The 21,103-nt window shown below is 39.6% G+C and overlaps 1 protein-coding gene across 4 annotated transcripts in view; it reads right to left on the bottom strand.

Moving 5' to 3' along the window:
- Positions 1-1,823: 1,823 nt before the first annotated feature.
- The window catches only part of CCDC169 (coiled-coil domain containing 169), a 40,440-nt gene continuing 21,160 nt past the window's right edge, over positions 1,824-21,103 (bottom strand). For 2 of the 4 annotated variants that reach the window (XM_074816975.1, XM_074816973.1), the window contains exons 5-8: positions 19,928-20,026; positions 19,670-19,723; positions 15,810-15,886; positions 9,111-12,439 (exon numbers count right to left, since the gene is read on the bottom strand). In XM_074816975.1, the coding sequence (XP_074673076.1) occupies positions 12,337-12,439; positions 15,810-15,886; positions 19,670-19,723; positions 19,928-20,026 (333 nt within the window). In that variant the 3' untranslated portion in view covers positions 9,111-12,336. Of the gene's footprint in view, positions 1,839-9,110; positions 12,440-15,809; positions 15,887-19,669; positions 19,724-19,927; positions 20,027-21,103 lie in introns of those variants that run through there. The other 2 variants (XM_074816976.1, XM_074816974.1) reach the window with 2 other exon arrangements.

Genomic DNA, 21,103 nt, shown 5'->3' with positions numbered 1-21,103 from the left:
AGAGCTCCCTCCCTTCTGTTCACTACACATACTGACCCAGTGCTACATAGGTTTACTGAGATTTCCTCCCAATCAAAGGAGCTAATTTGATTACTTAATGGCCTTTAGAAAGCAAAATTTAAAAGTAATCACCTATTCTTAGCTGAACCATTTCTCCTTTCAAAAATGTTTTACCAAGAGCTCAGCTCAGATGAATGAGATGTTGTCCATGGAGCTGTACGGCTTGCCTGCAATTTCACAGAATCACAGAATCATTCAGGTTGGAAAAGACCCTTGGGATCATCGAGTCCAACCATCAGCCCTACTCTACAAAGTTCTCCCCTACACCATATCCCCCAACATCTCATCTAAATGACCCTTAAACACATCCAGGGATGGTGACTCCACCACCTCCCTGGGCAGCCTATTCCACTGTCTGACCACTCTTTCTGTGAAAAATTTTTTCTTAGTGTCCAGTCTAAACCTCTCCTATTGCAGTTTAAAGCCACTTCCTCTTGTTCTGTCACTAATTACCTGTGAGAAGAGACCAGCACCGACTTCTCTACAATGTCCTTTCAGGTAGTTGTAGAGTGATGAGGTCTCTACTCAGCCTTCTCTTCCACAAACTGAACAGTCCCAGCTCCTTCAATTGCTCCTCATAGGATTTGTTCTCCAGGCCCTTCACCAGCTTCATTGCCCTCCTCTGCACTCGCTCCAGCACCTCGATATCCCTCTCATATTGAGGTGCCCAAAACTGGACACAATACTCCAGGTGTGGCCTCACCAGTGCAGAGTACAGGGGGACTATCACCTCCCTACTTCTGCTGGTCACGCTATTTCTAATACAAGCCAGGATGCCGTTGGCTTTCTTGACCACCTGGGCACACTGCTGGCTCATGTTCAGCTGCTTGTCAATTAGAACCCCCAGATCCTTCTCTTCCAGACAGCTCTCCAGCCACACCTCCCCAAGCCTGTAGCGATGCATGGGGTTGTTGTGGCCCAAGTGCAGGACCTGGCACTTGGCCTTGTTGAAGCTCATCCTGTTGACGTTGGCCCACTGATCCAATCTATCCAAGTCTCTCTGTAGAGCCTCCCTATCCTCATGCAGATCGACACTCCCGCTCAACTTGGTGTCATCTGCAAATTTACTGATAATACACTCTATGTCCTCATCAAGATCATCAATAAAGATGTTGAACAGAAATGGTCCCAACACCGAGCCCTGAGGAACACCACTTGTGACCGGCCGCCAGCTGGATTTAGCTCCATTGACCACCACTCTCTGGGACCGTCCATCCAGCCAGTGCTTGACCCAGCAGACCGTTCGCTCATCCAGGCCATGGGCAGCCAGTTTTTCTATGAGAATCCTATGGGGAACTGTGTCGAATGCTTTTCAAAAATCCAGGTAGACAATATCCACAGCTTTTCCCTCATCCAATAGTCAGGTCATTTTGTCATAGAAGGAGATCAGGTTTGTCAGGCAGGACCTGCCTTTCATAATTTCCACCCATTGTCCTGCAGAAGGTACATGGTAGTTAAAGGTACAATACAGCAAAAAGAAAGAAAATCCTCATATTACAAACCCAAGAAAATCCTTGTTTGGTTAGATAACTGTCACCTAAGAACAAAAGTACAGGTATTGCAGATTTCTGTGGTTTGTCATATGTTAGCCTCAGGTTTTCTCATACAGTGCAAATCTCTTCCAAGTGCTCAGGCATGCTGAATGTGTGCTCCCCGCCAAGCGCTATTGCACTGGGAACATTGGTAACGGTGATGGCGATCGATACTCACAGAAAGCAATACCTGTATTCCTCCATGCTGAAAGCAGAGCTTTCAGCAGCTGAAATGGTGCCTTCTACCTGAAAATTCAAAGACAACAAGACTCACAAATAGAATACAAGTCATTCAAAGTCATCAAAAAACTTTGGTACGAAGTATTTCCCACAGATTTCTCATCATGGTTTTTTTGTTGAAAGTAAAATACCTGTATTAGAAGAACAAGCATTAACATTTGGTAGTGTGTTTCCATTTTTTTTCCATAGCAAATAGTGTCCTTATTCCAGGGAAGCTGCAACCATAGACATGGCATATATCCTGTAGGCTGACTTTGATTTCCTACCAGAAAATTCAAGCAGCTTTTCTCAAAAAACATCTACATTTCTCAGGTTTGTGATTCCACTACCCATTTAAGAGCCAGGTGCCTCAAAGTAACTTTAGCATGCAACTATGATAATAGTACCTTTAATGCTTTCAGCACAGTCTTGGTTTAAAACTGGAGGTCAACATGTACAAAAAGAAAAAGCTTATTTGATAGCAGTGTCATACCTGGAGAGAAGATCTTCTGGTATTTCTGCACATACTGAAGGAGCCTAAATTTATCCTTCCTGGAAGTCACCAGCTTGACTAATCAGCTCATAGACAGAGTACTTTTGATATCACTGGCTTTGTTAAAACTGTCACAATCACTTCAGGGTCTTTAATATCAGTTGTGTTTACGGTCAGTGAAAAAGCAGAAGAGGGAGACTGACCTGTTACATTTACAGTAATGCTTCATAGACAACAAGAAAGAGAAAGAACTAACGTGGTAAGAGCATCACCCCCAGAGATGTACATATTAGAAATGTCAATTTGCTAGGGAGAGGGTGAAAAGGTTGCACAAAACCTCTTCAGCATTCCTATCTCCTCCTAAAATGACATCTTTTCCTTTCACTTGATTATGATTACTCTCAGTCTTCTTGTACATATACATTTCATAACATAAAGTGGTATTTAAAAAAAAACCAACCTATTTTATTTAACCATTTCATCAGAGTGTTTTCTGTTTGTAAAACACTGATGAATTCTGGATGACTGTAGAAAACATGTATGTTATGATGTACATGCAATGACATCAGTGATGCATTTATTTCTGCACTGCAGAAAATTCTATTAAAAAGAAACCATCAAAAGGCTGAACTGTTCCGAAGACATTTGAGGGATCTGAAATGGAGTACAGCACAGAATTTTCTGGTTAAACTGCACTTCATCATGAAGTGGCCAGTAACTGAAATGGAAGCTTTCCCCAGAAACAGCTTCCCTACTTTGAAATAAGATAAAGCAGAGTCGATGGGAGCTCTCCACTGTTCCTGGTCATCATGCTGATGATTGCTGGTTTAGAGTCCCCCCCATTCAGCATCTGAGTGCTACAGATCTCATCCTTTGATTTCTAACTTTTCCCATTTAATGTACAGAGAGCATCAGTGGCAGATTCCCTTCCTGGAACTTAACTTTCAAGTCCTATATAATTTGGGGCCTCTTTGAATCTACTCTGTAAAGTCCTTTGAAAATCTGGCTCTTAATGTAAACCTTAACAACACATTCTGTATTATTTTCTGGTTTGCCCTCTTTTTAAGGTCCAGGAATCTGGATACCGCTAGACAGTCTTTGCACAGATATATTGGGCAAATACCTCAGCTATGCTTACACTCCACAGCTCAAAAGGAATGCCAAAAGCATGCAGGCATACTTCAGAACATCTTCTCTCTCTTTTTTCTTTATATGAGAATTCAATCAGTCCATTAAACTTGTTAAGCTGTATCTTTGCAAGTAAATAAATGATACCCTCAGCAAGCCTCTTTTCTTCTGTAGCAGAAGTATCTTCCTTGCCTCTGAGCACAATTTTAGATTTAAAGTAGTCTGTCAAAGGTATTTCTTAAGTAAATCTTTCAAAGGCTTTTATAGGGCAAACTTACGCCTCTCCCTCTGCTTTGTACCAATGCTTGTTTTAAATTGAAGTTCATATGAAGTTTGATACTACAACGTTTTTATAGAAATGCTGAACTTTCCCTCAGAATAACTCAAGCCAAAGCTTGTATGGACCAGTTTTGTCTTTCATTGCATAAATATGTTATTTAGATTTTAGGGGGGATTGGTTTGGATTGGGGTTTTATTTGGTGGTGGTAGGGAGTTTTTTTGCACATCCTCAGAGTTTTGGCTGGGAAAGCAGCAGGGTACTGTTTGTCCTCTGTAGTGTTAACATGTTCTTTTTTCCATTTTCTGTATCTTTGGGCACAGACCATTCCTTCTTTCCTTCTTGGAAATGCCATGGGCACTACTCCTAAATTATGGTTCCCTGAGACCAGACAAATACTAAGCAGTAAAATTCAAGTAATTTCCATTTAAAGTTTTGATGGTGAGAGGAAAGAGGGCAGACAGTTCAAAAAGGGCATAGCAGGCACCGCCGCAGCCAGTGCTGACATTAGGAAACAGATGGTGCTGGGAAATAACCAGGCCAGAAAATAATAATTGAACTCTACTATGGCTCAGGTTTGCAGGTGACCAACTTTAATAAAATGTGATGAAGGAGTAAGTTTGCAGTACTGTGAAATGCTATAGTGAGAAAGTATGTGCTGCAGATACCAGAGAAGAACAAGCAATTAAAGCAATTAAGCAAGCAGGGGAGACTACTAGGAGAAGTGAGACAAGTATTTTTGCCAAGGTTTTTGGAATATCCACCATGAAAACTGCTACAACTCCCCCCACCAAATGCCAGCCCAGGGGGACAGTGTGAAATGCCAGATCTCTGAAGAGGCTTTAGCACAAGTTCACAACTCTTCCACCTCTGTATTCTTCTTTGCCATTTCAGGAAATGCTATGATGTCCACACAGTGATAAAACAAGCCAACAATGGAGAATGCTCTACTGTTCTGAATCATGAGATACTGTCAAATGCTCATATATAACATTAAAAGCATGCATGTTGAATTGTTGGATTTTCTCCTAATCATCCCACCTGCAAAATGTGTGGCTTCAAGTTACATGTGAGATCTTAACATGAAGGCCAGCGGAGGGGGGCGGAGGGAGGACAGAGTAAGTGCATGAGCGCACCACGGTAAGGTAACTTGTACACACGTGCCATGTGCTAAAACTGTAAACCCTGGACTGCCAGGAACAATCTGGGGCATGATAATCCCTTAATGAGCAACAGCAGGTGCTAAAGTGCTTAAAGTAAATCACTCTTGCATTTTAGTGAGTTGTTATTTATGTCACCGCTATCAACAAGTGCAAATCTGACAGGACTGGTGGCAGCCAGTGACCTCTGCTACAGAGGGCTGGGAGCTGCAGGGGATCCCTGGGCAGGCAGGGCAGGCAGGGCAGGGCAGGCAGGGACCGTCCCACCACCCCAGCCAGGAGCAGGGCAGGTGGGGTGACACCAGGGACAGCCCCAGACCTGAGCACTAGGCACCTCCCTGGGGACAGGGACAGCTGAGGCAAGGACAGGACATTTGCCCGCAGGCGGGGTTGGGGATCAGGCCTGGAGAGGGGAACCAGGGTCAGACCCAGCCCAGGATGGCTGAGGCATCAAAGCATAGCCAAGGAATTTGAGTATGGCTTTGTAGTATCAAGTTTTTGGTCTTCTAATTTTGATTGGGTTGGAAAGAGGTATTGTTTCTGTCTCTGGCAAGCCTTTTGTTGATTTGGATTGTTAGGAATTCCCATTATTTTGCCCAGTTTAGCACTTCTGTGGGTACACCCAGAAACACCAGTCACTGGAGAAGTATTCATACAAATTAAGAAACATTAGCCAAGGCAGCAATGCGCACAGGACAACACAGTAAGTTTTCAGGCTTGATGCTTCACTGCAGATGTCCAGAGTAGAAAACACAGCACAGACATATGGTCTTCCACTCTTCTCGTCTCCTCATGAGCCATGTGAAGGACACATGGTTCTCGTACCCCTCCAAGCCAGGATGGCCACAGTGGCACAGGAGCAGCGTTCGTCCTCACCAATGAGAAACCAGAGGCTTGGACTGAGATGTGATTTCTGGCGGCAGTCTAAGGCAAGGCAGATGATTTAATCTGAACATTTTAAGTGTATTTGTACAAATTATTCTTGCCCTAGAAATATATTATACTAATTAAGTTATGCTGTCAACCATTATAGGCCTGGCAGGAATTGCAAACTATTTTAATCCTCCAAGAACATATTTGCCCAGCCAATAACTTGACTTCTCATTAGTAAATTCCTAGCTCAGCTTTTTAAGAGACAGGCACACAAAAAAGTATTGATCTCTAGGTTATTGATTCTTATCACGATTGCGTCAGATTTCTTCTAAGGTCTGTAGCAAATTGATCTATGGGCTATATTTTCCCACCTGTATATTGGAGGTCCATAGGTTTTAGGGAGAGCTTTTTAGAATAATGCAGCAGCTTGTTGCTTTGATTTCACAAGAGCATGGAGCTTGCCAACTTTCTTCAAAGGGAAGGAAAAAAAAAGGTAATTTGTCCTTGTAAGTGCTGATGCAACATGAGAATAGATCTGTGGGCCTTGTAAATACGGTGCTTAAAGAACAGGTCCTCTGTTGTGTGCTGGGCTGCTGCAAGAGGAAAAGATCAATCCAACAGAGAATCAAATTGCAGCTCAGTATTTCTTCTTGGCTCAGACCCTCTACTGATCTTGGGTGTCACTCTCCCTAACCAGAGCAAGAAAAATAAAGACATTTTCATGAACAGGATTCAGTGTACCTAGTTACATGCTAGACAGGTTATTCTGAATTTGTCATCCTATATTCTCTTTCTAGTCAGTGGAGAGAAATCCAGTAGATGTGTCATCTGATCCATTTTAAGCATCTTTGTTCAAATGAGAGGAACTGCTCTCTGAAGGTGTCTGTTTTTTCCCATTGACTGCACATGGAGTACACAGTGATTTGTTCAGACTTAGATGTATGACTTTTAAGCCCCAAGCTGGGACAGATGATTCCCACGCTTATATTTCTACCTTTTCCTCTTCTGCTCTTTTAAAAAAGATGTCTCAGTATCCTCTTCCTAATCAGCACAGGACGAGTCAAGGAGGCACACCCTTGTTGCTTCATCCTTCCCCCAAAATAACCCTTCAGCTGTGCATGATTTCTCTGCTCCCCAGCCTGCATTGCTCCATTACACCACATCATTCCTCAGCAGATTCCCTGTGGGACACTTGCTAGTTGTGAGGAGGGATTAGACAGCTGCAGGAGGAAGCGTCTGTTGTACAGAGTGGTGGGGGACCAAGGCATACCCTTGGCCACACCTCACAAGGGGTTCTTCTCTTTTTGTGGTTGACATTGTTTCTTTTGACAAGATTTGCACAGCAACTGGTGACACTGCTGATCTGTGTTCACTGGGAAATACCCCGACATGAATCTTTACTGGTAATTCTTTTCAGTAAGATGCAGCAGCCACAGCTGTTAAGTTTCTGCGCCAACACAGCACCAAAGTTACTCATTTTCATTGTAAGACAAAAGAGAACCCATTTGATTTAGGTCAGGCTTACTTAGGCTAATTGTGTTTTTACCAGTTGGCCTCCTTCCAGCACTGGTGTATTTATCTTTGTATCACTTTTTTAGCACCAGAAACATCCTATTCTCCCCACTTTACAGATGGGTTCCTGAAGCAGAGTTCATCTCCCAGGCAACAAAGGGAGGGATGAGGAAGTTACATGGGAACCAGAGCGTTGGAACTTTACCAGCCTGGAAATGAAGCTCTGCTGCTTTCATCAGGCCAGACAGCACCAAGGAAGTCTTTGATATGGAAACCTGATGGAGTAGTGGCAATCCTCAAACATGGGCCAGACTGCAGCAACAGAGCACTCCTAGCTGCAAAATTTGAAGAAATTGCACTGCCTACACCTGGAAGCCCAGCTCTAACTTAGGAACTGCCCACATACCCCTGGGCACGAGCACAAGCAGCTGATGAGCCTCTCCTAGCTAGGTGCACTGAAGCATCTGCAACGAGTCAGTACTGTGTTCTCAGCCCTCTTTTGTCCCTGATCATAATGGGCAAAGGAACTTCAGCCGGGTGTAGTCCCCCTCAAATAACCTGCCTTTCTAGAGGGAGAACTGAAGATGCTCAAACCAGTCCTGGGCTAAGGGGAGCAGACTAGTGTCCCTCTCAGCCCTCAGTTCTATCCTGTGGGTGGACAGAGTGCAACTCCTGTTACTGTGCTACTACCACCAGGCATACATTGCTCTTCCCATTGCTATCAGGTCATGTGCCAACACCTCTGGTCATGGAAAGGATGTCTGAGAGCTTGGTAAAGAGAGTCATAAGCACCATGGGAAATCTCTATAAAATAATGTCAAGGGCACAGCTAAGCCAGACAGCTGTTACCTGTTCTGCCAGCCAGAGGACACAAAACACACCTTGATTCTCCTTCATGAGAAAACTTCTGGAGTCTTGACAGTCTTAAGAGGATGCTGCCAGCTACACAGAGCTTGCCACATGGAGGATAGGACTGTGGTGGAAGCCACCTGTGTGACAGGCAGCGCCCAAAATGGCTTCAGAGTTTAAACCCATTCCAATAGCTCAGCTGTTGATGGTTCTTGCTGGAAGAACAGCAGAGCCTGGGCGAGCCCTTTCTGTGGAGCGGTGCATCGGTTTGCACGCAGAACCAGAGGGAAAGCCTGGTCCCATCCGCATGCTGCTCCTGTAGATGTGAGATACTCATTTGGGCTCTACATGGTTCTTAGTCACCAGTTTACGGCACAGATTAGTAGCTGCAACCTACAAGGAACTGCATACAATGTTTGTATCTTTGAAAGGGAGGGTTAAATCGATCTGCCAAGCTAAATGACATACTGCCAGCTTTGAAAAGCCTCATTATCCGATCTAGAGCTGTCTGCCATTAATGTGACACCTGTATGTAAAGAGATAAAACTGTTGTCATTAGCTGTGATTTTCATCCACGCACTTTGCTTCTGCTTCCAACCAGAGTTAGTTCAAATCACTATGTTTGACACCAGTCCAGCAGCAACAGCAGAAGCTTAATAACACAGAGGTTTGTTTATTCATTTATTTATTTTTTTGCTTGCTACTGTGTCAGCATCACATTTCTAAAAATGCCTGTGCAGCATCTTCCACTACTGGAAATGTATTAAGACTAAATTATGCGTCTCATCTTTACCAGTGAAGAATAAATATCATAGGAATTGGGGAAGCTGTGAACTGTACCACCTAGTCAGTTATTTATATGGAGAACCCATTAAACAAAGTATTTAAGCAATGAAATATTTTGCTTATTGTTAATAATATCCTGAATATGAGGAAGCTCATCACCCAAGTTCTCTGGAGTCTGTGGTTATGCTGCATAATTACATAATAATCAACCACACAGTCAATGCCTATCCAGTAAACATTTTAATATTATTCTGTCATAGAGGAATACAGCGGTGCTACACTGATTTATTTAAAAGAAAAATCACAACTCAATACCCTCTTAAACCATGAGTCTTAAAAAAAAGGTATTTCAGGAAATAAGAAATGTTTGCTTACCAGCATGTGAGTTTTTTAATTCATATTTTCCAGCAACAATACAGGTAAATACTTAAAATGCCACAGTTACCTCAAAACCATGACTCATCTGGAATCAGTGGAGTTAGATGAGTAACCATGTAAGGGAAGCATACTCTCAAGTCCCAAGAGTTAGGATATCAAATTTCTCGGTCCATCAATTAAAGGCACTTACACTACAACCAGTACATCTGGAATCCCAATTACATTCTGTGCTGCAGGAAGAAGTTTGGTCAGATTCAGACCTTCAGCTCTATCTTCCTCTGATGTTTAGCTCCATTTGCTCACTGACCACAACTGTCAGCAATTCAGTTTCCCATTTTTGTCTTTGGATTTGTCCACTGTTTAAAATATGATGCACAGAGACTTTAGAGGAGACAAAATTTACCTTCTACCGACATTACAAAAGATCACTCTGCCATGAAATCAGGGAAAAGCCAGACATCACTACACTCTCATCTCTAATTTAAATAAACCTAGCTCTGTGATTCAGTTTTCTATGCCTAAAATGAGAATAATACTACGTACTGTGCTTTGAAGGATGAATTACTCCTAAATGTGCTGAAATATTCATATAGAAGATATTGTGTAAAGACATGTAGCTGTTCATTGCTGCAAATGTAAACAAACCCCATTTCACAGCACAGCATAATAGTAGTGAGAAACATCCATGCAAGATAAATCCAGGAGTTTCAAAACACTCATCCATCCAAAATCACCAAACCAAACAATCCAATATGGTTTGGGAATTTTATTCAGGTCCAAAGAAATACACACTTTTGAAACTAAAAACTACCTTTCTGCTGTTGCAAAGAAACTTGAGTCATCATACTTAATCATCAGGGTGTCCTTATTTTCAGAAAGGCAGGACAAAAATGAATTGCCAAGTAATTTAAAGAGTACAGAACTATAGCCATTTTGCACAGAAAACATTACAGCTGGACACACAATTAGAACGGTTAAACACGTGTTTTAGAGATTAATTATCATGCTACGGAGTTTCAAATCCTGAGCTTGTTCCTGGCAAGCTGAAACTAAATAGGACATAGGCTCCTCTCCTCAGGTCCTTACTGTACCAAACTGTACCAATAAATGTATCTTCTTGGCCTTCAGAAAAAAATGTCTCTGTTTAAGTCCTCAGTGAGGACTACCCATGAGGAAGGTGTCCATGTCTCCTGCTGTGAATAAATGCTGTTCTGCCACATTTGTGGAATGTTTCTAGTTATTTTGAGGCGCTACAGGACTTGAGTGCATTAACCAACATTTGATTCAGAGGCAGCAGTAGTAAATGTCTGCTGCATGAATCCAAGAACTGGATATTCTTCACTCCTGCAGATGTCCCTTGTCTCTTATGCCAACAGGACCATTATGGTGATTTTTTTCCCTCTCCTTCTCCACAATGACAAATGCCAGCACAATCAAAGTCTGGAAATTTTCCATGTGAAAAACAGGAACAGAAGAGTGCTAACCTAATCAGCTGTGCTATGCTTTCAACTGTAACTGTGAGGAAAAAAATTGCCAGGCAGAGCACCCTGCTTATGAAAGAATAATACGAGGTGCATCATGGTGACATTAGAAATATCTGTAATAAATCTGTAATACATGCTATGTAAGAGGAAAAAAATGGGGTTTCCACACTGAATATGCTGTACAATACTGTAGGTCTTCTTTCTCTGAATTTTAGAATAACATAATTGATCTTTTTGTATGACTTTAATTACAGCCTCACTTTAATGCTGCCAGTAATAAGGAACTATTTGTATTGCTCTTAAAGAGGCAAAAAGCTTTATTAGATACTGCAAAGAGCTAGGTATGCTCTTAAAAATAATAAAGGGTAGTCAATCAATCACATTTGCTCTGCCAAGAGCTTTTAAGACATAACCCAGAGGCTTGAAACTTCATTACCAAAACATTTTTCCTGTTGCCACTTAAAAAAATTCTGCTGAAGTTTAATGACTAAAATGTAGGTAATGAAACTGCAACAATAATTGCACACTTAAGAATGAAAATACAAAGTAGTTCTACTTTCATTGAAGAGATGACTTTAAAGACTGGCACTATTTTGGATCCTAAAAATACATGGATTGGTGCCACTGGAGAATACACATAGAATTTTATGGAACCCAGACTGAGAGTTGAGATTTCAAATAGCAACATACTAGTACAAAGAAACATAGTGTGTATGTAGTGTTTAAAAGAAACAACCCCTCCACAAGATAGGCTCTGAAGAATTGTTGATAAAAAGTGCTCAATTTTTCTTTCAGTTCTACCCATTACTAGTGTCTAAAGTAGCTGGAAACAGTGTTATGCTTCTAAACCATGCAGACAGAAAGTGATGGTCAACACAGGATCTGTGGCAAGCCAGCTTTTAAAAAAGTTAAATTTGGAGGTGTTTTGTCTTCTCTGCTATAGTAAGAAAGATCATGGAATATAAACCAACTTTATACTGTAAAGGGACTCTACTGTATGGTATCATGTAAGAAATCAGACTGACTAGTAAACTATGCTGTCTTTCTTTTTTAAAGCCAAATGAAAGGCATGATCAGCTGTACCAACATCAGACTACTTCAGAGTCTCTGCTGCCTGTAGTGAATGGGGATGTTCTTGGACGGAATTTTATTTGAGATTTACTGTTTTGGGTGGTGAAATAACACTTCAGGTTACATCAGTTTGGTTTTTTCTTCTTCTTGGCTGAGAGGTCAAAAATCTTAGAGGCTTATTTGTTTTCAGTGGTTGCTGTGCAGTCAAAGAGTTCAAGGATCTACCTAGTGTATAAAGACATTAAATGTTCTCTAAGGCTTCCAACTCCCTGACACCCAGAATCACTCATGAGAACCAAAATGGAAAGGGTCAGAGATCACCAGCGCAAAGATGTCAACTAGAAGAACAATTCTGTTAGGCAGACGAACACTTACATTAAGGCTGCCAAGAATACATGCCAGCCTGGGTTTGGTATTATAATAAAGCACAAATACATTCATTTTCAATTTAGAAACTTTCAGTTAAATTAAATTTTTTTTAAAGTGATTGGAAATTCTTGGCATTAATATTAAATCAGTGCTTTAGTTTTGGAAGCTGCTTCACTCCTACAGTCTTTTTAATCGATCCTTTTTGAGGATTAACCATCTTCGGGTTTCCTGGAACACTGTATCTCCCTCTGAAATGAAATGGGTGAAGTTAGTCATCAAGTGTCACATTCCCTGTAAGCTTCAACTGCTAGAAATTTGCATACTTTTTATATTTGCATAACTGATTACTATTGTGAATTAATAAACCTGAGAGAGGAAAAACAAGTATATTTCTGGCTTTGCAGGCTAGCAGAGCATCTAATTATTCTGCATACAAACTCAAGCCTCATCTCAATTCCTGACTACTTCCTGTTACCTAAATGATGGCATTTGAAGAACATGATTAGAATACTAAACATTCGCACAAAGAGAATGATAACTGGCTAAGGAGACATTTTTGTGTCCCCATTAGGAAATGGAAAAACACTTCATGTAGTTACAGTTCTCTGCAAGGTATTCCACTCTGGAGACCCACGCTCTTGAGCCCATGATCTTACAGAGGAAATTCTGTCAGCCGACTTCTGAAGTGGTACTCATCATGGATACATACACCATCTACATGAAACCTACTAGAGCTGTTTTCATCTTGATCTTCTAAGAGAAATCAGCAGGAATGTAAACAAATCTCCAGGCGGGGAATGGTGATTCCACAAACTCTTATGATCAAGCAGCATGCGTCTCTGCTCTTATGCAACGTACATTTGTTCCTCTCCCTGTTAATTACTACAGTGGACAGAACAGCACTTCACATACTCTAATGACAATATACAGGGTTTCAATGTCTTTCTCAAGCAATAGGCACTCTGAAGGAAAATATATCACAACATCACACAATTATATTCATGATGATAGCCAGAGAAATATTTTGTTATGGAGTAGAAGCTGTGATGACACGATCTGTGTAAGTTTCAAATTTCTAGGCAAACAGCCAACAAAGTTGTCCCTAGGGCTAGCTAGTCTTCTAGAGACTGACGCATCCTTTGTTCCAGCTCTTACAATCAGTCATGGTCTTGAAGGGAGACCTGCCCCATAGAGGTAAGGAGCTACTTCTACTCAGAACTTGGAAGATCAGAACCCAAGGCCCCAGTTTGCTCAATAATCAATTGATTATTCAAATTCAAATCAATTGATTACTCAAAATCAATTGATTAATCTGTAGATCACTGTAGAGCTGGACCAAGCAGACAGTGTGTGTCTGTATGGAATTCTGCAGGCAGCAAAACCTCCTTCCACTCAAAACCAGATGGATTTATGGACTTAGGAGCCAGGTAGCTGCAGCCAGTGCAGAGTTGCAGCTGAGCTAATAAGCCCTGCTATATGCCTCAGTCTAACAGTAAGGGCTCAGAATGACAGTACATTGGCGCTCAGATTGCATCAGAGAAATGAGTCATCAAGGCATCCATGTTTTTCCTAATTCTCAGCTAGCGTATCTTATTCTTGTCCTGTGAAATAACATTAAAAGGACCTCTACTGAACTTGGCTTCTATGTTTGCATGGCCAGGAAACTTAATACATCAACAATTACTGTTCACAATTACTACTCAAAAATGTTTCAGTGTTGCTTTAATATACAGGTTAGGTTTTCCATACCTGTACCTATAGTTAAAACAAGCATTAAGCATAGTTTCTTAGTATGGTTTGAAATCCAGTGAAGGCAGGTGTTTTCTGAAAAGCCAGCAAAAGTAAGGTAAGAACTCTGGACAGAAAATTTTCAAATTATTCTCAACAACACATTTATTTTCAGTCATGCAGGTCTTCTCTTATTTGAATGAAATTATTTCTCATTAATGTCAGCTTGAATGAACAACCTTCAGGCTGTAAATCAAAACATAATTAAAAAGGAATAATATAACAATGGCTGTGTTAACCTTGTGATGACCAAGGAGTGCTTACTTACATTCTAGTATTTCCTTAAAATACAAACTATGCCAAATTCCCATTCTTATCTCCATGTTGGCAACTAAGACCAAAGTTCTTTCAGTGACCTGAAAGTTCTAAGTCACTGGTTATAAAAGCCAATGCTTTGCAAACCGGGTCCTTAGCTACTGAGGACAATTTAAAAGATGAACAATTCCCTTCATGTGCATAAAGCACTTTGGAAAGTCAAAAAAACAAATCCTCTGAGGAGAAAGGGGTTGAAAGGAGATGTTTTGTTTTGTATAACACTGTTTTGTTTAACTCTTCTGAGACCAGCAATTACAGGACACTTTATTTTCTTTTGTTTGATATAAAGAATATTACAGAAACACACTGTCATATAATGTCAGGGTAAGTAATGGTTCACTAAAATAAATTACAAAAAAACTCCAACGTAATCACAGATCAGTGCTAACCCTCAACAAATCTCAATATCTGGCTGATGATATTTAATCTCCCAGCAGAGACAGTGAATTCTCCTAGTTCTAGCTTCCTGACCTTTTCCACATGAACTATTTTAAACATCACTGGGGCCAGAAGGGATACACTGGCTACAGGTGGAGTACCTCAGACCCATACAGCGCTTTTTCTGTATTGAGAAATTTCAGTTATAGACTTTAATTCATATTGTACTATATTAATTCATATTCTATTAACATCCTCTCCTGGAGCATGAAGATCCAGTGTTTCGATTTATGAAATCCTGTGATTCTGTGCTTACACACAATGAAAGGATAAAGCTGGTAAGCAAATATGTCTACACAATTTCATGCTTATAATTTATTCATTACATTTTCAGATGTTCCCAATATGTATTGTGTATGCTTATTTTAATAATATAGGTAAGTGGGTTAATGGAAGAGTATTCACTGAGATACTAAATACATAGAAAGCTCAGGAAGTCTCCAAATATAAAGTATTTGGGAGAGTTCCAAAAGCAAATATTCTATCTGCCTGCTTACACACTTTTGTAGGCATCTACTTACAGCCACTGGAGGCAGGATACTGGGTCCAACACACTTTTGATGTGATTGCCTATATTCTTCATACTTTATATTCTTAACATATTCAGTTCAGTTAAAAAATAAATCTCCTCCAATTTCAAGCTTTCTCAAAAGCACCACAATCAGAAATTCATTTTATTTCTATATGGCTCTGAGCAGGTGGGCTCTTTTCAAATTTAAATTTCTAACCCATATAAACAGAAATCTGTTAAACAATGCAGCCTTTATAGGTTGTCATCTAAAATCACTCACATTATCATCCACAAAAAGCTTTACAATATCTATTTGCTAAAAAGGACCAAGCAAGGCTTTTATTTTAATTGAATTACCTTTAATGGACTAAAGGGTATACTTGTTGCACCCAACTTCAACCAAACTGCTTGAAAAGCAGTATGAAAAATGATGTTAAGATTAATACTTTGTTAATAAGATTATTCTCAGTGATATTTATCATGAAGAGGAAGTTGCAATATTCAGAACATAGTACTTAGTAAAAACTAATAAACCAGAAAACAGAGAGAATATAAAGGAAATTTACCTCAGTATCCGGTTTTCTCCCTTGCATGTCAGAGCATCTGATTTTTGCCTTTCAACAATTTTAAGTGTAGCTGAGGTCTGCAATAGCCAAATTTTTACAAAACAAGTTAAATCCTAGCCACAATCACAGTTAAGGAAGTAAAATAGTTCCAAACTAATTTTGACCCATTGATGGTCTTACTGCCATAAAGTACTTTAAGCACATATTATACTGATACTATGCCAAAATCCTTTGCTGTGCAAAAATACCATTAGTTATTAAGCTAGACAATCAGAGAATATGTAATTTCAATCACCATATTTTTGGTCATACTGCCTATAACTCCGTATTTTCAATGAAGAAGCATTATATTTCTAACATACTTCCCTGAATGAGAAACAAAACAAATTATAGTCACTTATTTGTACTTTTGAATTATTAGACCATTAAGAACAGGAACTACTTCTAAAAAAATTAACACAGCATGGAAATCTCTGCATGCTCTGGAAGTCTGTATTACTGGACATACTGAAGAAATCCCAGTTGTTACCCTTGGTATTGCATTTAACAGAATCTGAGCAGGATTAAATCAGTTGGTTCTCCTATTCCTTAGCTGACAGGGCTTCCTTCTCACCCAGCACTTGCTAGCTCATCCAGCTGCCTTTACTAGAGCTACCTCTCAGAGGGACAGAAAACCAGAAAACGCAGAAGTTTTAGGGCTTGTCTGGCTGCTGTGCACACTTGGGTGTCTAGTGTAAGTGAATGGGATTTTCACAACCCTTTTAAACAGATCCATCAGGAACATGTAATAAATGTATGATAATCTTGATATTTGAAGTATCAGCTACACCAGACCAGTGAAGATTTTGTGAAAGTCTAGAGCTAGACCTTGGGACAAGGTTTGGATTATTATATTACATTACCTTACCACACAACATTACGTTTTATAGCATGTGTGAAAACATCTTGCATTTGTGAGAAAAAAATCTGGCACTGAAAAAAAGACTGTCTCACTGCTTATAAGACAATGGTTTCTACTGTGTTTCCACATATACAATGCACTAGGCAAGTATTCCTGGCCCAGTCATAGCAAAGTCAGCTATAACTAAAGCAGACTCTTTTCAGAGTGCAAATGTAAAAATGGAATAGGATCTGCACAGATTCACTTTCTTGAAGGCAAGACATTGTTTGCACTCAAGGAACTCCAGTACAAAAGATGACGGCTAGTATAATTTATCATCTTTCTGAGCAGATGTGATTCTGTGATGCAAGGCAAGACCTATGCTACGATTGCCTTCACTATTTTTTCAATTTATATGAATATAGAGTGCCAATATATACGATTATTATCCATAGCACTGTTTTTGCTGGTACAGTTTACTCCAGGCCTATCCCAACTAAAATGAGCTGCTGTTGCACAAGCAGCTTTCCAGCTGTACCTATCTATAACTGTGGGCTTTTTCTGCAAAGAAATCCCAGTCACATGTCAGACTCTACTACACTAGTAAAAGTCTCTGGTAAAAATCTAGCCTGGAAGAATGGCCCTTTTAAAGATCTGCTATCGTTCTTCTTTGCCTGCTTCTCAGACAGATTTCTGAATACCACCAGAAAGTGCTTTGAGATTTGTGGAGTCCAAATCCCAAACCAACATTTTTCAGACTGAAAACAAAACAAAAAAAGCAAACAAGAATACACCATAAACCATCAGGGCCTCTAGCATGAGTTCTCAAGTTTGTGAAATCTTTAATTTATTTTAAAACTATCATTTAAAATTGACTATATCCTTATGGATCCAGACAAGACAAACAACAAAAGCACTCAGAAGATACAAATATTTTGTAAAAAAGCAGATAAGCACTTGATAATAAAAAAGGTAAATAAAAGAAATGGCTGTTCAGAAGCATCTCTCTCTTCTGCTTCTGCCGCAGGCTTCAGGAGGGATCCAAAACAAAGTAGAAAAAAACCCAGAGCATCTGGAATTTTTTAACACCCACCAGTAAAAACTTCTATTCTATGATTATTTTTTTAACTGGGAGCTACAGAAAAACACAAACATAATAAGGAAAAAAAGGCCTAAAAAGACATTATATCCATTCTCTGCAGCTAAGAGTGTCACTGGAATATATTGTCACAGGATAACAATATCCTGTAGTATATTTACTTTGGGATGTATGGAAAATGTTAGCCTACGGGTAAATCTTTCTAACTCAACTGCTGCCAACATTACTGTGCAGACTCTAGAATAGTGAAATTTTAATACAGCTGAAAAAGTCTGCACTGAATACAAGTTTACTTCTGTCATATTGTTAAAAAAATGAACTGTTAAATGGGAGGGCATACATACGCAGATTTTAAAATAATGTAAAAGCAACAATCAAATCAAAGTCATAGTAAAACAGGACCTGAAGGGACCAGATGAGGCAGATTCTTTTGCGGCCAACAGTCAACCATGATTAGGTTGACTGCCATGTTCAGATTAGCAACGTAAAAGGTAGATGTCTAATCTAAACTACTCACCTAGGCTCTGCTTATAGCTCAGGAAGAGGGACAGATAAGTCCCTGAGAAATTAATTTCATCCTCATCTAAAACAGGTGAGATGGCTTGCACCTTAAACATGCTTCTTGCTCCATAGATCTCCACAGAGGATCCCTCTGCAGCCTCTTTAGATTGGCTGTTTAACATTCAGAGATCTAAAAATTAGGAGATTAATCTGAAGATGATTATTTTGCTCTCATATGATCCTGAGATCATGGGGGCAAATAACTGATTACTGAAAATACAATGCACTAACTACCTTGTGTGTTGGTGGCAAAATCCTAGTTCCTAATCCCCATTTAAGTAACATATCAGTGCATATACCTCACTTCAAATAATGTTTTAAGCATGTTTAAGTGATATTCTAGGCAGCTGAACATAGGCACACCTCTTGCTAGCATGTTCAGTAATAAAATCATCTTTTATTTTGTACCTTCTTCCTCCAGCAGTTCCCAGTTTCACTGCTAATACATATTAACAGCTATGGGCATTTCCTGGGCTTTTTCTTGGTTTCATGCTGGAAAGTTAGTTTAAGCAATTCTTTCAGATGTGCAGCAATGAACCACATAAAAGAATCAGTTGCCCACTGTGCAAACACATGGAAACACTGCTAATTACAGCCTTTTGCCCCAGTTGGCTGTGACAGGGATTCAGTGACAGCCATTCTTGAGTATCACACTAAACTATTACTTTTACATTATTCAGGAATTAAGAGCTCTTACAGAATAAATACTAGAAATCTTTACAGGTTCCTCTACAGGTTCCTCCAGTTTGTAGTATCAATTTTTATGTATTATATAATTTGCAGCAATAAAATTTAACCTCTGATTTCACAAAACCAAGGTATCTTATCCCTTATAAATTTAATTGAAATATGTGCTGTATTGTCATTCTGAGCTGGCTGGCTCATTTGTCTTTAAAAGAAAAAAAGGGGAAATATGAAAAAGAGGAATTGCTCCTAAGGTGGGTTTCACTACTGCTAATAATTTGGTTCTGTTCTTTTCAACTGAAACATTAAACTAGCACAGCAGTCTTGTGACTAATGGATGGACAAGCAAGTATCAGAAAATCGCTTCAGCTTTCTCAGCTAAGGGCACTTTGACTATCCTTGGGAACAATGAAACTCCAATTGACACAAAAGCAAAAAAAGTATTTAAAAATAAATAAACTGTAGTAATCTTTCAATTTCTAGCTCTTAAAATTTTTAAAAAGCAGCTTTTGTAATGTATTTGGTACATGAATTAAGTGATAAAAGACTTTGACCTAATGGCATTAACAGATGCTGTTGCTATATTAAGAAAGAATAATGATTTTTAAAAGTTACTGAATCGCACATTTTTCTTACCTCTAAGATCTCTGAGAGGTACATGCGCCGCTCATCAGTAGCTTTGTGGTAAGCCTACAGTTAAAATAAGGGATATAGGCTACCATTAAGCAAAATCTTTTAAAAGTTGAGTCATACAGGATGAAACAAATATACAGCAGAGCTTTTTTCCATTGACATATTTTGTGGAACTATTTTGTTGTGTGTTGCACACACATTATCTGTTTGTCAGACAACATAATGGCTTTTACAGATTAGAGGCATAGAGTGATTACAAACCTTTGTTTCCTGTTCCAGTCTAAGTTCATAGTCTTTTAACTGATTCTGGAGACTTTGCTTCTCCTCTTCTAGTTGTTTAAGAACCTCCTTTAAGGAACTCTGTGGTTATAGTAAATAAAAAAATGTTTTACAAATATTTCCATTCTGCATAAAGATATCATCACCATAGTCCTTATTCTTTGGGCATTATGATGTTTGTCATTCTATTTGCTTCTTGTGTACTTTTTGTTTACATGGTTCTGGCTGGCACACTGCAGAGAGAAAAGCGATTATATGCTGCAGTTATCAGTTATGCACTACACATTTTCACTGTGTTAAAATGATACAGATAATGTTTTCCACACGGCTGCTCTTTGATAGATTAGCAAAGTCACCCTGTGGTGACCAGCCAGAATTGCTCCTTACTTCTAACCAAAGTTCACTCTGATGGCTCCTTTTTAGCGGGAGGAAGATTTCATATCTCAACTGCACATCCGTTTTCAAACCACTTTCCAAGAGAGCTGCTGGACTGGCTGAAGTGGCACATGGGATGTCAAAGGTAACCCATAACAACTTGGCTAGAAAGCAATACTTTGTGGGGAGACTGTCTTAGGTATGTAGCCATTTATCTTGTCTACAATTGGGATGAGCTAGAGCAACAGTGAAGAGTTCATTTTTGGTTAGTGGCACTGGCCAGTTCTTTGTTTGCTGTGTAGTGGAAGCAGAATGCATACCCAAGCAGGTCCTCCTCCACTTCTAACAAAGAAAACTGCTTCTTATAATCCCTTTCATAAATAGATTCACTTCATCCCATTCTTATTGGGAGGGTCTAATAGTAGATGGCTTTTTTTTAATTCCTTGCCTCAGATTATTCAAGGTCAGTTTATACCTGTTGGTTCTTGTATTCAAATTATTTTTAAGATAACTGTTCTTCTTCCTCCCTGGTGTTTGCCCCCAGCATGTATAGACAGAAGACAGGAACATCTTTTTTCAACACTCATTTTACTAGGATAAATAAGGTGAGCTTTTAAAAATGGTCTCTCACACAGCAGGCTGTTCTTTCATCTAACCATCATAGTAACCCCTTTGTACACCAGCCTGGAGCTCAACCTTCTTATGGTTGGAGAACAGAACTGTACCAGAGTATGCACTACTCCAGAAGCCATCTTACTACCTTGAACAATGTCAGGAATACTT

Source organism: Strix aluco, chromosome 2, assembly GCF_031877795.1.
Source record: "Strix aluco isolate bStrAlu1 chromosome 2, bStrAlu1.hap1, whole genome shotgun sequence".
NCBI lineage: Eukaryota > Metazoa > Chordata > Aves > Strigiformes > Strigidae > Strix > Strix aluco.
The sequence above is the reverse complement of the archived record's forward strand: the minus strand, read 5'-3'. Positions and strand labels throughout refer to the sequence as shown.